Genomic DNA, 16,413 nt, shown 5'->3' on the forward strand with positions numbered 1-16,413 from the left:
GTGTTCGAGCTAGAAAATTATTTAAGACAATTTGTCTTCTAAAAGCACCTATTTGGTACTAAAAGATTCGTCTTACCAAGCTGATAACGATCCTGTAAAATTTATTTCAAAAAAACTGATACTTTTTGAGTTATAGGCATTTTAAGCCTTAAATCTGCCTTTTTTGCCCTTTTTTACGATGAATTTTACTAAGTCGTTTGAGGCCACATTGCATAGCTTAAAACTCAAAATTGAGAGAAATCCGGTTCTAAAAAGCTTGCCATGATCATCAACTACACTCACAAGAATTTTTGAAGCGATATCTGATGACCTGGGCGGGTGGTGAAATGTACAACTTTGGTGGTAGGCAAAAATCCCAATTTTTCTTTTTTCACCTTGTTCGGTCTGTAACTTGGTCATTTATTGTTCAATTATATAATCCTTTCAATGGCTTCTAGTACGGAGTGTAAGTAATGTTCAGTAAAAACATCAGCCAAAAAACTTTTTAAATGGCTGAACTATCGGTATTACAGTGACAGACTTCTCCAAATTTTAAAGATTTTCGAAAAAGAAAAATATTTTTTTTCTCGATGAGGGAATATTTTTAAAAATTTTTGAAGGTGTACAATCTTATTCTTTTTGTCTATTTAAAAGTAATATAAAATAAAATCGATGTTCGGAGCAAAAAGGGTTTTGGTGTATCTCCCCTTAAGTGCCTAACTAATCTGCAGCTCTTAGGCTTATCTCCAGAATAAAAATAACATATATCATGATCATTAGAGTTAAGGAAGTTATGACACAGCTTTAACTCTTTAATATCGCAAGACGGAGGTTGCAAATTAAAATCTTCGTCTTGCGATATTAGATTTAGAGCTGTGTCCTTAGCTCAGAGACAATTAATTATAACAGCAGCTTACGAGGAAATTAATATGAGAATTATCTTATATTATTGTATATTATTATCATATTATATTATGCAAGTAGTAAGTACCCAGCTGTGGAGTATCAGATAGCAAAACAGTGCATATTGTAGCAGCTAGATACAAAAATTATAATATCTTATAATAAAAACTATGCGGTCATATTCATTATTATCCGTGTAGTTATCAATTTAATTATTATTGTAAATGAAGACAGTAGTCTAAGAGGAAATGAGAATTCAGTAAAATATAATAATTACATTCAACTTTATGTATCTTAGTGACAACAACTATTCGGTCATTCAACATTTCAAGTATTTAGATTTTAATTGAAGACAATTATTCTAAAGGAATAAATAAAAGTCGCAGTCTAAGTTGCAGTCTAAGTTGCAGTCTAAGTTGCAGTCTAAGAGGAAATGAAAATTCGGAAAAATGGAACAATTATATTGCACTTATTGCTTTATTGTATGTACGTAGTACTTGCTCGAGCCGTTCTCCAACTTAATGACCGTGAAGTGATGCCAACTAACAAATACAAGTCAAACAAACATGCAAGAGAAAAGCTTACCTTTCAAAAGTGGGTACAAATACTTTAGAAAGGTAGGGATTAAAGCACCTCCGACAATACGGATACCTATAGAAGGTGATTAATGAAGTAACATCGAGGTCATTAATCATTCCCCCAGTCATAAAGATTGAGAGAGTAGTGTTTAGTAGTTAGTACCTATATAATATTATGAACATAACCTAAAATGGAGCCTTGGAGCTCTGAAAGTGGTATTCAATTCATCAAAATTGAAGTTGATTAACCGAACTTCAACTTCAAGAGCTCTACAATTGCAAGGTTACAATGACGCAAATTACAGTTCATCAGATTACAGATATAATACAGATATAATATAATCTAATATAAACTAACAAAGTCTTCTCTGTGTGAGATCTCACACTCAGGGTTCCCGTAACTTCGTCGTGTGCCGTTGAATTCTATATTGAATAGGAGTTGGTCACAGCCAAACTCGTGCAGCGCGACACTGTGATGCACGCCGCCGCGCTTTGCCAAAATCAGCGGCGGCGCGATTTATTTTAACGTGAATGGTTGAGAAAATGCCCAAGCATGCTAAAATGCACAATAACATGTAACATTGCATGTGCCACGTTTATAGCTGATGACGTCAGACATATTGATACAGGATTGATCACTCGGATTGCCATGTAGCTCAAAAAAATTATCAAAATACAACTTTCACGGCGATTTATTCTTCGGCGTGGCGGCGTGAGCAAAAACTCGGCGGCGGCGGCGTGCACCACTGGTGCGACATGATACGACTTTTTTATGAAATAGTACGCTGATCAATCTTAAATCCAAATAATCTCAAATTTAACTGTCGAACACAATAAAAGCTTTCAAATCATTGGGATAAAACCTTGATAGTTGAGGGAAAAACACAGAATGACCATTCATACATAGGACACTCGGACATTTGATTAATTGCTCAGTACTGCCTTGTGCATTACTGGTACTTTCAAGAGAGTTTAATATCGGAAATTAGTATCGCCTTTGTGCGTGCTTAATTACTCAGCACAGCTTTGAAATTATTCTACTAGAATCTCTAGAAAGGCCCCGGCACGTGGCAGTTGATTCGATTTATGTTTGAACGCTGATTCCGAGTCAGCCAATATGAACATTACCAAGGGTTAAAATGGTTCCCTGACGAGTTATTGACGAAAAAATGTTTCTATCACGTGACATGATATGTCAGGACTCAGAGTACAGGACTGAGGTTTTGAATTGTCCGGTCATAGCCATCTAGAGAACGTGTTCAACTTAGTCACGTGATAGTTTATTGTAGAGAGATTTATCATCATCCTTCTGCAAAAGTGGCTATCGTGTAATAATTTACAAGTTAATAAGTTAATAAGTCAATAAGTTCACAAGTTTATATAAACTTAATTAACAAACGTTATTTCAGGTGTCATGGATGAAGAACGGATTCGAGCTGGACGATAATGACGGAGCCTACGTTGATGATACAGGAATGCTCGTTATGCAACAGGTCAGTTTTAATGATTAACTATCCTAGTGAGCTTATGAGCCACGTATTGATATTCAAATTACTCACTAATTACCTACTAATTACTCAATAATTAATTATCAACTACTCACTAATAACTTACTAATTACTTACTAATTACTCACTAATTACTTACTAATTACTCACTAATGAATTACTTACTAAGTGAGGCTCTTGCAATCTTCTTTTAGAAGGTTAACAAGTAAGTTACTCAATCAAACTTGACCTAAGATGAGAAGTATGTATGATTAACTATCCTAGTGAGCTTATGAGCCACATATTGATATTCAAATTACTCACTTATTACCTACTAATTACTCACTAATTATTTATTAACTACTCACTAATTACCTACTAATTACTCACTTATTACTTACTAATTACTTACTAATTACCCACTAATTACCTACTAATTACTCACTAATGAATTACTTACTAAGTGAGGCTCTTGCAATCTTCTTTGAGAAGGTTAACAAGTTACTCAATCAAACTTGACACAATCATCTGTCTGTAAATCATTTAACTAATTCGCTCGTGGGAAGATTCGTCACTTCATGTCACGATAATATGATTTAGGCATGAAATTAGGTACTTAAGCTGTATCCAAGTGACAGTTGTGGGACTTTTTGTAAATTCACAGATGGTTCATTAAGGATATATAACGAGCATAATTTTCAGTAAGTTTATTCTAGTTAAATAGTTTAACATAATAACAAATTGAAGCCGTGCAAACAATACTCACAATAAACAGTATTCTAGCTTGTATTTTAATATTATGTGAGACGATGCGTTCTCAGCATGACAAATAACGGAAGCCAAAGAAACTTTATGGTTATCTAATTAACTGGGGAAAGGACTAAACATTGTGTCTCTGTTAATACCTCTAATATCAAAGAAAAGAAGTTTGCCAAAAGTTAAGTATGCACTATGCAGTATACTCACAGAACAAACTTACTGAAAATTTCAGGCTCGGGATACAACCTTTCTAACAAATATAATAGAAATATTGAAATATATATATTATATAATATAATGTAGTAGTATTAAAAAAGTCACAATACAAGGCATGATTGCGGGGTGTGGTGCTGTATATATTGAATCGAACAGATTATGTACCTTACAATCTTACTATATATAAAGCGAGACGATATATATGTGTTTATACATCCGTACAATTTTACTGGCATCTACTTTAACACGACTTTAAGACGACTTTCTGCAAAAACCGGAGAAGATATAGAACTTACACTTTTTTGACTGGTTCAAATGCTTTAATGGCCTTCAAATCAGCATGAAAAAATAAAAATTAGCCAAGGAATAAGAATTTAGTGACCAAAATTTGGACCCCCAAGTGGTGTCAAAAACGCGAATTTAATAGGTAATAATTATTTTAGTTAGGAATACAAGGAATACAAATTTAAAGTCTTAAGTTACAACAGTAACTGTTAAGATAATAACAAAATCATAAGTTTTATAATATTAATATAATTTACTAAAACGAAAAAGAAAGATTTTGAAAATAAATATTTTGTTTACAGTCCCCTTGTTAATGCTTGAGCCAGCCCAATTTGCGCTCGTTGTTGCGCGAAAAGACCCGAAGAAACTAATGTTTTATTGCTATAGTGTTTGTGAAAGCAAAAACAAAATGAATTGGTACGAGATAGCGCTGGTACAGTGATGTTCAATGTTCATGTACTGGCCAGAGAGTCGACGAATTTCTTGCGGTTGTTAATACACGTAGTAGCAAATCTACCTAAAGTACCTTGCAACACACGATGCAACACACATTCTCTTCACAGTTCTTACTGACTTTAAGTTGATATCACAATTTCAATGGCATTTGATTAACATTTCAACGACTGAAAAGTTTAGATAACCCTCAGAACGAAGTGCACGGTATAGAAGAACCCGGTATAGAGAGATTCACAAACCCCAGTATCTGTATCCTCTTAAATATCCTGTGAAGCGTGTCATACACACCTTTAGGCCCTTATATACACGAATTTTGTCGTATTGTGATGGAATAGGTACTCGGACCCTACCAAATGCTATACGATCCATGATAAAATCACAAACGAGCTGATTAAGGAGAGGTCCGGTATTTAGAGCCTTGAGTCTTGACGTTATATTATTATAAAAATAGTTACAAAACCGCACGATACTGCAGATATATTAAATCAAATGACAATGTCGCTCGCTGGACACAATGGCATCACATAATATCACATATATAAGTCGAATCATCCGAGGGGGCGTTTTTTATTAGGCTAAGTAAGGACGAAGATTTTTATGATTTTAAAAATAGAATATACAAATGATAATCTTAGGTCAGTCAGTTTCGTGGACAATACAGAATGTGGACAAAGAAACCTCGATTTGCCGCGGATGTTGTATTCCCGTCACCCCTGCAGATTTCGTCGATTTCAGGTGCCGATGCAGGACCTTAAAAATTAAAAGCATACTTAAATTTTTTCCCCTAAAATCGAGCGCTTTCTGCGCAAAAAATTGAACTCAACAGAAAAAATTAAACATGGCTTCAAATCCAAATTTGAACCAGAGATTTTTCACTTCCTCTCGATAAACTCAATTTTCAACCCAAAATAAAGTCTCAAAGGGGGAAATTACTCAGGTCAGGATTGTAGGCAATGATTATGCCAAACCATACATTTTTGTAAATTCATTAAACTTTAAAATTAGCCTAAAACACCCTATTTCGCAAAATTTTTCCGGGGGGCTGCGCCCCCCTAGCCCCCGCCAATGGGGTCCGCCCCTTACTTGGACCCGCTGGGGGCTGCGCCCCCAGACCCCTGCCACAGCTTGCAGCTTCGCTCGCCGACAGCCCCCCCCCCCCTCCCCCCCAAAGATAAATCCTGGCTACGTGCCTGAGCAAAATATAGGTTTAGGGCTTTTCAGATGATTTGGCTCCTCAACAGATACCGACGTACATAACGGTCAATATGTAGTTTAGGTTTACCTGGCCCGTAGGTTACGAATGTGCCCGAGGAGAAAAAAAAGCAAACTTAAGAAGATTTCTCGGGAACTTAAAAGTTCACCTCAAAATGAAATCTGCACCTATGATTCCCGTGGTAGATGTTACTGTAGTAGTAATCTTAAATTTAATTGTAAGAGTTACATGGGATGTTTATTAATATATACACAAGCTTCAGACGCAAAATTCATCTGGTAATGACAAGGAAAGCATTTATATTGAGACTGATCACTAAATAAATTGATATAAATACCTAAATAATGATATCAAGATGCATGAAAGCCGTGCCACGCTACGTAAGCTGCTAATGTGTCAGACAAGTTACTAGTGATCACTGAGACTACTTAAAGTTAGCAAGACATCACAAACTTTTATTATTACTACTTAAAGTTAGCAAGACATCACAAACTTTTATTATTACTACTTAAAGTTAGCAAGACATTACAAACTTTTATTATTACTACTTAAAGTTAGCAAGACATCACAAACTTTTATTATTACTACTTAAAGTTAGCAAGACATCACAAACTTTTAGTATTACTACTTAAAGTTAGCAAGACATTACAAACTTTTATCATTACTACTTAAAGTTAGCAAGACATCACAAACTTTTATTATTACTACTTAAAGTTAGCAAGACATTACAAACTTTTAGTATTACTACTTAAAGTTAGCAAGACATCACAAACTTTTAGTATTACTACTTAAAGTTAGCAAGACATCACAAACTTTTAGTATTACTACTTAAAGTTAGCAAGACATCACAAACTATTAGTATTACTACTTAAAGTTAGCAAGACATCACAAACTTTTATTATTACTACTTAAAGTTAACAAGACATCACAAACTATTACTATTACTACTTAAAGTTAGCAAGACATCACAAACTTTTATTATTACTACTTAAAGTTAGCAAGACATCACAAACTTTTATTATTACTACTTAAAGTTAGCAAGACATCACAAACTTTTATTATTACTACTTAAAGTTAGCAAGACATCACAAACTTTTATTATTACTACTTAAAGTTAGCAAGACATCACAAACTTTTATTATTACTACTTAAAGTTAGCAAGACATCACAAACTTTTAGTATTACTACTTAAAGTTAGCAAGACATTACAAACTTTTATTATTACTACTTAAAGTTAGCAAGACATCACAAACTTTTATTATTACTACTTAAAGTTAGCAAGACATTACAAACTTTTAGTATTACTACTTAAAGTTAGCAAGACATCACAAACTTTTAGTATTACTACTTAAAGTTAGCAAGACATCACAAACTTTTAGTATTACTACTTAAAGTTAGCAAGACATCACAAACTATTAGTATTACTACTTAAAGTTAGCAAGACATCACAAACTTTTATTATTACTACTTAAAGTTAACAAGACATCACAAACTATTACTATTACTACTTAAAGTTAGCAAGACATCACAAACTTTTATTATTACTACTTAAAGTTAGCAAGACATCACAAACTTTTATTATTACTACTTAAAGTTAGCAAGACATCACAAACTTTTATTATTACTACTTAAAGTTAGCAAGACATCACAAACTTTTATTATTACTACTTAAAGTTAGCAAGACATCACACTACTTTAGCTGGATTGAATACTATTTCTACACAGAATACGATAATATCGTTGCAGTGCATTCGAAATGGTATTTCAGCAGAATAACATATATTTGAATATAACTTAAAGCACTAGCTAATTATAAAACAAAACAAATATAATAATTAGCTAATTATAGGGTTTTTTACTAAAACGTACAGAACAAATAAGGGTATAACTATTATACTGGGGGGAATACGAAACCCCTTCAGTCAGTCCCATTAGCTCCTTTATAAACTTTTCTCCAGCTGTGATCGCAAATTGTGAGCTGGGGAATTCATGATTCGAAATATAATTATGCAACGAATACATAGCTTGAAAATACTGCACTAAATGCTATGATGCGGGATGCCTTGTGTTAAGCGAATCAGCTTATGAAAAGACTCAAGAGTAATGCGAAATATGCGGTTAAGAATGGCCAGTAAAAGCGATTTGGACTTAAAGTACATTATTATCTATGTAATATACTTAATTATATATTACATATCATGATAATGTAAGTAATAAGTTAAAACTTAAATGAAGCATTATAAAGAACATATGAATATTAGCTTAATAATCACTAGTTGTGCAGTTCGTTACCGAATCTTAATTTACTCATTGTAACTTTTATTTAGTTCTTCATGATCTGCTTAGGTTAATCCAATTTTTGAATTGACTTCATTCGATCTACTTCATTCGATCAACTTCATTCGATCAACTTCATTTGATCTACTTCATTTGATCTACTTCATTTGATCTACTTCATTTGAGCTACTTCATTCGATCTACTTCGTGTGATCTACTTCATTCGATCTACTTCATGTGATCTACTTCAACTTAGACCACCCTCTTTTTCAGACCGAGTACGATGCCTCAGGAACGTACCAGTGTGTAGCCAGCAACTTTTGTGGAGTTTCCAAGGCTGAGTGTTCCGTTAACGTCAGTAAGTGCTTTTCAATATACCAGTTCTTAGGATTCATTCATTATTTTAAAGACCGAAGTTTTATTAACATGTTACCTACCTATCACCTATGTTGAGATTCGTTAAGCTTTAACAGGGCCATCAAATTGTTGGTGTACTAAATTGATAAATTTCAAAATTAATTTAAAATATGGTTACTTTACTCAAGTAAAAACAAAAACTAATTAACCCACGTAATAAGGTCGCCCTCAATGAAAACTCTGAAAGTAGCAATAGTGGTTACCTGGGGACCCCTGCACGCTTAATGATTTAGTGCTCATAAACACATTGAATATATGGCGGAATGCTTAGCTTCGCCCAATAACTATAGTGGTAGCGTACGTTACAATGGAAAAACTACTTAATTTATAAGGACAAAGGAAAACACAATGTTTGACATAATATAGGCAAACAAACGTATAAGTGACAGTAACAGTGATAGCAGTAACTAGTTACTAGTTACTGCAGTTACTAGTTAATGTTTGTTTGTCGACTTACCAGAAAGAACAAAAGCGTTATTTATAGAATATAGAATGGAGAATGATGGGTCAAAGAGCCAGCCTAATCATTTGCGAACATTTTTTTATTAAATTGATCAAATGTTGGGGAAAAGCAACAATAAACTTCAGGGAAATCGGAAAACTTTAACTATACATAACAAAATGCAGTGTGTTCCGTGCTCATCTTAATATCCAAGAAATAGTCAATAGTCAGGTCATTTATGCACATTGACCTGCATTTCATACTGGAGGGCTATAAATGCTTTTTTGAACTTTTCAAAGAACGAAACAAAATTCAAACTGGGAAAATCGCCCTTTTGGCCACACCCATTTGTGTTATATTCCTCAGCAATTCAAAACTTATGAAGCAACATGCCAAAAATGCCTAACTCTGGAGTTATTGGCCAAAAACGCAATTTTTATTTCGTTCTATATACCTTGAAGAGTCCTTTAAAGCTCTAAAATGTTCAGCCCTCTACTATGAAATACAGGTAAACATCTCCCTTCGTGCATAACTGACCCAGACTGAAAATATTTTTGGAATCGAACTAAAGGCTCACTAGATTTTAGCTTATTATATTCTCATCACCCTATAAGTATAATATTAATATCTGAATAGTTTTAGGCAAACTATTCATGTCAAACTTTTATAGTTTTATCGAGTTATTTATACCCGATACCTTGATCTAATGAATTCTGCACTCGTTAGCAACGTTAGTGGGGCCAGGAAGAGCAACGTTAGTGGGGCCAGGAAGAGCAACGTTAGTGGGGCCAGGAAGAGCAACGTTAGGGCTTTAGGGGGGCCAGGAAGAGCAACGTTAGTGGGGCCAGGAAGAGCAACGTTAGGGGGGCCAGGAAGAGCAACGTTAGGGCTTTAGGGGGGCCAGGAAGAGCAACGTTAGTGGGGCCTGGAAGAGCAACGTTAGGGCTTTAGGGGGCCAGGAAGAGCAACGTTAGTGGGGCCAGGAAGAGCAACGTTAGTGGGGCCAGGAAGAGCAACGTTAGGGCTTTAGGGGGGCCAGGAAGAGCAACGTTAGTGGGGCCAGGAAGAGCAACGTTAGTGGGGCCAGGAAGAGCAACGTTAGGGGGCCAGGAAGAGCAACGTTAGGGCTTTAGGGGGCCAGGAAGAGCAACGTTAGTGGGGCCAGGAAGAGCAACGTTAGTGGGGCCAGGAAGAGCAACGTTAGGGCTTTAGGGGGGCCAGGAAGAGCAACGTTAGTGGGGCCAGGAAGAGCAACGTTAGGGGGGCCAGGAAGAGCAACGTTAGGGCTTTAGGGGGGCCAGGAAGAGCAACGTTAGTGGGGCCAGGAAGAGCAACGTTAGGGCTTTAGGGGGCCAGGAAGAGCAACGTTAGTGGGGCCAGGAAGAGCAACGTTAGTGGGGCCAGGAAGAGCAACGTTAGGGCTTTAGGGGGGCCAGGAAGAGCAACGTTAGTGGGGCCAGGAAGAGCAACGTTAGTGGGGCCAGGAAGAGCAACGTTAGGGGGCCAGGAAGAGCAACGTTAGGGCTTTAGGGGGCCAGGAAGAGCAACGTTAGTGGGGCCAGGAAGAGCAACGTTAGTGGGGCCAGGAAGAGCAACGTTAGGGCTTTAGGGGGGCCAGGAAGAGCAACGTTAGTGGGGCCAGGAAGAGCAACGTTAGGGGGGACCAGGAAGAGCAACGTTAGGGGGGACCAGGAAGAGCAACGTTAGTGGGGCCAGGAAGAGCAACGTTAGTGGGGCCAGGAAGAGCAACGTTAGTGGGGCCAGGAAGAGCAACGTTAGGGGGGACCAGGAAGAGCAACGTTAGTGGGGCCAGGAAGAGCAACGTTAGGGCTTTAGGGGGGCCAGGAAGAGCAACGTTAGTGGGGCCAGGAAGAGCAACGTTAGGGGGGCCAGGAAGAGCAACGTTAGGGCTTTAGGGGGGCCAGGAAGAGCAACGTTAGGGGGGACCAAGAAGAGCAACGTTAGTGGGGCCAGGAAGAGCAACGTTAGGGCTTTAGGGGGGCCAGGAAGAGCAACGTTAGTGGGGCCAGGTTGAGCAACGTTAGGGGGGCCAGGAAGAGCAACGTTAGGGCTTTAGGGGGGCCAGGAAGAGCAACGTTAGTGGGGCCAGGAAGAGCAACGTTAGGGGGCCAGGAAGAGCAACGTTAGGGCTTTAGGGGGGCCAGGAAGAGCAACGTTAGTGGGGCCAGGAAGAGCAACGTTAGGGCTTTAGGGGGCCAGGAAGAGCAACGTTAGTGGGGCCAGGAAGAGCAACGTTAGTTGGGCCAGGAAGAGCAACGTTAGTGGGGCCAGGAAGAGCAACGTTAGGGGGCCAGGAAGAGCAACGTTAGGGCTTTAGGGGGCCAGGAAGAGCAACGTTAGGGGGGACCAGGAAGAGCAACGTTAGTGGGGCCAGGAAGAGCAACGTTAGGGCTTTAGGGGGGCCAGGAAGAGCAACGTTAGTGGGGCCAGGAAGAGCAACGTTAGGGGGGACCAGGAAGAGCAACGTTAGTGGGGCCAGGAAGAGCAACGTTAGGGGGGACCAGGAAGAGCAACGTTAGTGGGGCCAGGAAGAGCAACGTTAGGGCTTTAGGGGGCCAGGAAGAGCAACGTTAGTGGGGCCAGGAAGAGCAACGTTAGTGGGGCCAGGAAGAGCAACGTTAGGGGGGCCAGGAAGAGTTGATGGTAATGAAAGACAAATGTTTCATTATGAAAGAAAAACTGTGGTAATGAAACTTGAAAGACGATTGTGATATTATGAGAGAATAATTGTGGTAATGAAACTATCAAAGACAAATGTGATATTATGAAGAAATAATTGTGGTAATGAAAGCAAAATGGTGAATATTAAGGTTTCCCATTGCTAGTCAAATTTGATTATATTTTTACGAAGTCAAAAGTGGTTAGTTGTTAACGAATTTGACACAGAAGCCATTACAGAAGCGATATTGGAGATGGGTTAATTTCATCGAACTACGCTGTAGTTTCTTCATAGCCCCTTGTAAGATTAATTAGATGAGAGAATAGAATAATTTATACTTTTGTTAACATTATCAATCGAAAAGAAAAAGCAACTTCCTCTTGGAATCGTATTCGATATTCTAAGGATAGGGACGAAATAATGAAGTCGACTGGTAACAAACCAATTTGCGACGAATTTGCCAAATTATAGCTATCTACTATTTTCTACGAATAACCGGAATCCATTCGAATGTAAAAAGTTACGGACACATAATTAATTTATCTTATTTATAGCAGCTTTTAAACTTTTAGTATCAAATGGTACATAAGTATTTTCATATATAAAGCATAAAACATTGCTCAAAAGATTAATTAGATGAGAGAATAGAATAATTTATACTTTTGTTAACATTATCAATCGAAAAGAAAAAGCAACTTCCTCTTGGAATCGTATTCGATATTCTAAGGATAGGGACGAAATAATGAAGTCGACTGGTAACAAACCAATTTGCGACGAATTTGCCAAATTATAGCTATCTACTATTTTCTACGAATAACCGGAATCCATTCGAATGTAAAAAGTTACGGACACATAATTAATTTATCTTATTTATAGCAGCTTTTAAACTTTTAGTATCAAATGGTACATAAGTATTTTCATATATAAAGCATAAAACATTGCTCAAAATACCTTGCCCGAGACAGCTGTTATTTCTAACCTTACTACTTACTAGTCATCGATTCCAACGATTGATAATATTATAACAACATATGTAAATATTCCCGTTGCTAGCTATTTGAAATATTTGCCTACAATTAGCATTTAGTATGACCTCGAGTTTTACGACCCGGTAAAAATCGTTCGGCACGTCGCCAATAAGATATCTTATTCTAACCAATAAAAGAAAGGAGGATAATTCAAAATATTCGTTTTTTAAATGTTTATATATTTCGACAGCCGACAGTGTAATTGCGCCTAAGTATTTAAGGTATTTATAGCTACTAAAATAAATGTCCATGACTTGGTGAGTACATTTAGCTGCAGTCCATGACTTGGTTGGTACATGTAGCTGCAGTCCATGACTTGGTGGGTACATGTAGCTGCAGTCCATGACTTGGTTGGTACACGTAGCTGCAGTCCATGACTTGATTGGAACATGTAGCTGCAGTCCATGACTTGGTGGGTACATGTAGCTGCAGTCCATGACTTGATTGGAACATGTAGCTGCAGTCCATGACTTGGTGGGTACATGTAGCTGCAGTCCATGACTTGGTTGGTACATGTAGCTGCAGTCCATGACTTGGTGGGTACATGTAGCTGCAGTCCATGACTTGGTGGGTACATGTAGCTGCAGTCCATGACTTGGTGGGTACATGTAGCTGCAGTCCATGACTTGGCGGGTACATTTAGCTGCAGTCCATGACTTGGTGGGTACATGTAGCTGCAGTCCATGACTTGGTGGGTACATGTAGCTGCAGTCCATGACTTGGCGGGTACATGTAGCTGCAGGGATAATTGAACCACCTGTTTTAAACATTAAAAACGTTTCGGAACATTAATATAACACCTACTTTAATTTTCGGTTTTCGATCTCTTGAGTGGGTTGATCAGAATACTGGGGTCTTAATGAGAGTCTCCGATTATCTTAAAATTTATTCCGCTTTTAGTTTTATTCCCACTCTCGATTCCTTGCTAGCAGTCCGGTTAATTTAGTACCTTTAGTGGGTCTCATTTAATCATTAGCTCTAATTAAAGAACCTCTCACCCTCTCAGATTTTCACCGCTCCGTTCATTTGTATAGCTTTATTATTTTTATCTTTTTACTACACTTACTAACACGTGCACATTACAAAGGAGCAATAGTTTGCGGAGGCATTCTAGAACGGTATATATTTTAGATTTCAGTTTTTGTTTCATTATCTTAAAATTTATTCCGCTTTTAGTTTTATTCCCACTCTCGATTCCTTGCTAGCAGTCCGGTTAATTTAGTACCTTTAGTGGGTCTCATTTAATCATTAGCTCTAATTAAAGAACCTCTCACCCTCTCAGATTTTCACCGCTCCGTTCATTTGTATAGCTTTATTATTTTTATCTTTTTACTACACTTACTAACACGTGCACATTACAAAGGAGCAATAGTTTGCGGAGGCATTCTAGAACGGTATATATTTTAGCTTTCAGTTTCTGTTTCATTATCTTAAAATTTATTCCGCTTTTAGTTTTATTCCCACTCTCGATTCCTTGCTAGCAGTCCGGTTAATTTAGTACCTTTAGTGGGTCTCATTTAATCATTAGCTCTAATTAAAGAACCTCTCACCCTCTCAGATTTTCACCGCTCCGTTCATTTGTATAGCTTTATTATTTTTATCTTTTTACTACACTTACTAACACGTGCACATTACAAAGGAGCAATAGTTTGCGGAGGCATTCTAGAACGGTATATATTTTAGCTTTCAGTTTCTGTTTCATTATCTTAAAATTTATTCCGCTTTTAGTTTTATTCCCACTCTCGATTCCTTGCTAGCAGTCCGGTTAATTTCGTACCTTTAGTGGGTCTCATTTAATCATTAGCTCTAATTAAAGAACCTCTCACCCTCTCAGATTTTCACCGCTCCGTTCATTTGTATAGCTTTATTATTTTTATCTTTTTACTACACTTACTAACACGTGCACATTACAAAGGAGCAATAGTTTGCGGAGGCATTCTAGAACGGTATATATTTTAGCTTTCAGTTTCTGTTTCATTATCTTAAAATTTATTCCGCTTTTAGTTTTATTCCCACTCTCGATTCCTTGCTAGCAGTCCGGTTAATTTAGACTAAATTAAGGTACTAAATTTTAGTACCTTTAGTGGGTCTCATTTACTCATTAGCTCTAATTAAAGAACCTCTCACCCTCTCAGATTTTCACCGCTCCGTTCATTTGTATAGCTTTATTATTTTTATCTTTTTACTACACTTACTAACACGTGCACATTACAAAGGAGCAATAGTTTGCGGAGGCATTCTAGAACGGTATATATTTTAGCTTTCAGTTTCTGTTTCATTATCTTAAAATTTATTCCGCTTTTAGTTTTATTCCCACTCTCGATTCCTTGCTAGCAGTCCGGTTAATTTAGACTAAATTAAGGTACTAAATTTTAGTACCTTTAGTGGGTCTCATTTACTCATTAGCTCTAATTAAAGAACCTCTCACCCTCTCAGATTTTCACCGCTCCGTTCATTTGTATAGCTTTATTATTTTTATCTTTTTACTACACTTACTAACACGTGCACATTACAAAGGAGCAATAGTTTGCGGAGGCATTCTAGAACGGTATATATTTTAGCTTTCAGTTTCTGTTTCATTATCTTAAAATTTATTCCGCTTTTAGTTTTATTCCCACTCTCGATTCCTTGCTAGCAGTCCGGTTAATTTAGACTAAATTAAGGTACTAAATTTTAGTACCTTTAGTGGGTCTCATTTACTCATTAGCTCTAATTAAAGAACCTCTCACCCTCTCAGATTTTCACCGCTCCGTTCATTTGTATAGCTTTATTATTTTTATCTTTTTACTACACTTACTAACACGTGCACATTACAAAGGAGCAATAGTTTGCGGAGGCATTCTAGAACGGTATATATTTTAGCTTTCAGTTTCTGTTTCATTATCTTAAAATTTATTCCGCTTTTAGTTTTATTCCCACTCTCGATTCCTTGCTAGCAGTCCGGTTAATTTAGACTAAATTAAGGTACTAAATTTTAGTACCTTTAGTGGGTCTCATTTACTCATTAGCTCTAATTAAAGAACCTCTCACCCTCTCAGATTTTCACCGCTCCGTTCATTTGTATAGCTTTATTATTTTTATCTTTTTACTACACTTACTAACACGTGCACATTACAAAGGAGCAATAGTTTGCGGAGGCATTCTAGAACGGTATATATTTTAGCTTTCAGTTTCTGTTTCATTATCTTAAAATTTATTCCGCTTTTAGTTTTATTCCCACTCTCGATTCCTTGCTAGCAGTCCGGTTAATTTAGACTAAATTAAGGTACTAAATTTTAGTACCTTTAGTGGGTCTCATTTACTCATTAGCTCTAATTAAAGAACCTCTCACCCTCTCAGAAAACTCCGTTTGGAGATATTCCTTTTTACGCTCTAAGTTATTAATTTTCCTTGTGTTTGAATCCTTTCACTTTTTAACTGTTTTTAGTCTTTGTTATTTTCGGCCGATTTCTGCACTTTTACACTGGGTCATCATTCATAATTTCTGGGATTGAGACGACTTATATGAGCATTTAAGGAAGAGTTTGCTTGTCTGACTTACTTCATTAGACACTTCTGGTCAAGAACTGAACAAGAACCACATTCGAAGACTGGAACATCTGAATGACTCTGCAACCCAGGAATCAACTACTCAGTTATTATCGCTCAATAATCGGTTTGGTATCGACGTTACATACTTTATTATTATTTTTT

At 37.0% G+C, this 16,413-nt stretch overlaps 1 protein-coding gene across 1 annotated transcript in view; it reads left to right on the forward strand.

Moving 5' to 3' along the window:
* The window catches only part of LOC134822317 (uncharacterized), a 142,053-nt gene that overhangs the window by 92,051 nt on the left and 33,589 nt on the right, over window positions 1-16,413 (forward strand). Inside the window, exons 9-10 of the mRNA XM_063833307.1 lie at window positions 2,870-2,953; window positions 8,427-8,511. Coding sequence (XP_063689377.1) covers window positions 2,870-2,953; window positions 8,427-8,511 — 169 coding nt within the window. The remainder of the gene's footprint in view (window positions 1-2,869; window positions 2,954-8,426; window positions 8,512-16,413) is intronic.

Source organism: Bolinopsis microptera, chromosome 10 (genome assembly GCF_026151205.1).
Source record: "Bolinopsis microptera isolate Bmic1 chromosome 10, MBARI_Bmic_1.0, whole genome shotgun sequence".
NCBI lineage: Eukaryota > Metazoa > Ctenophora > Tentaculata > Lobata > Bolinopsidae > Bolinopsis > Bolinopsis microptera.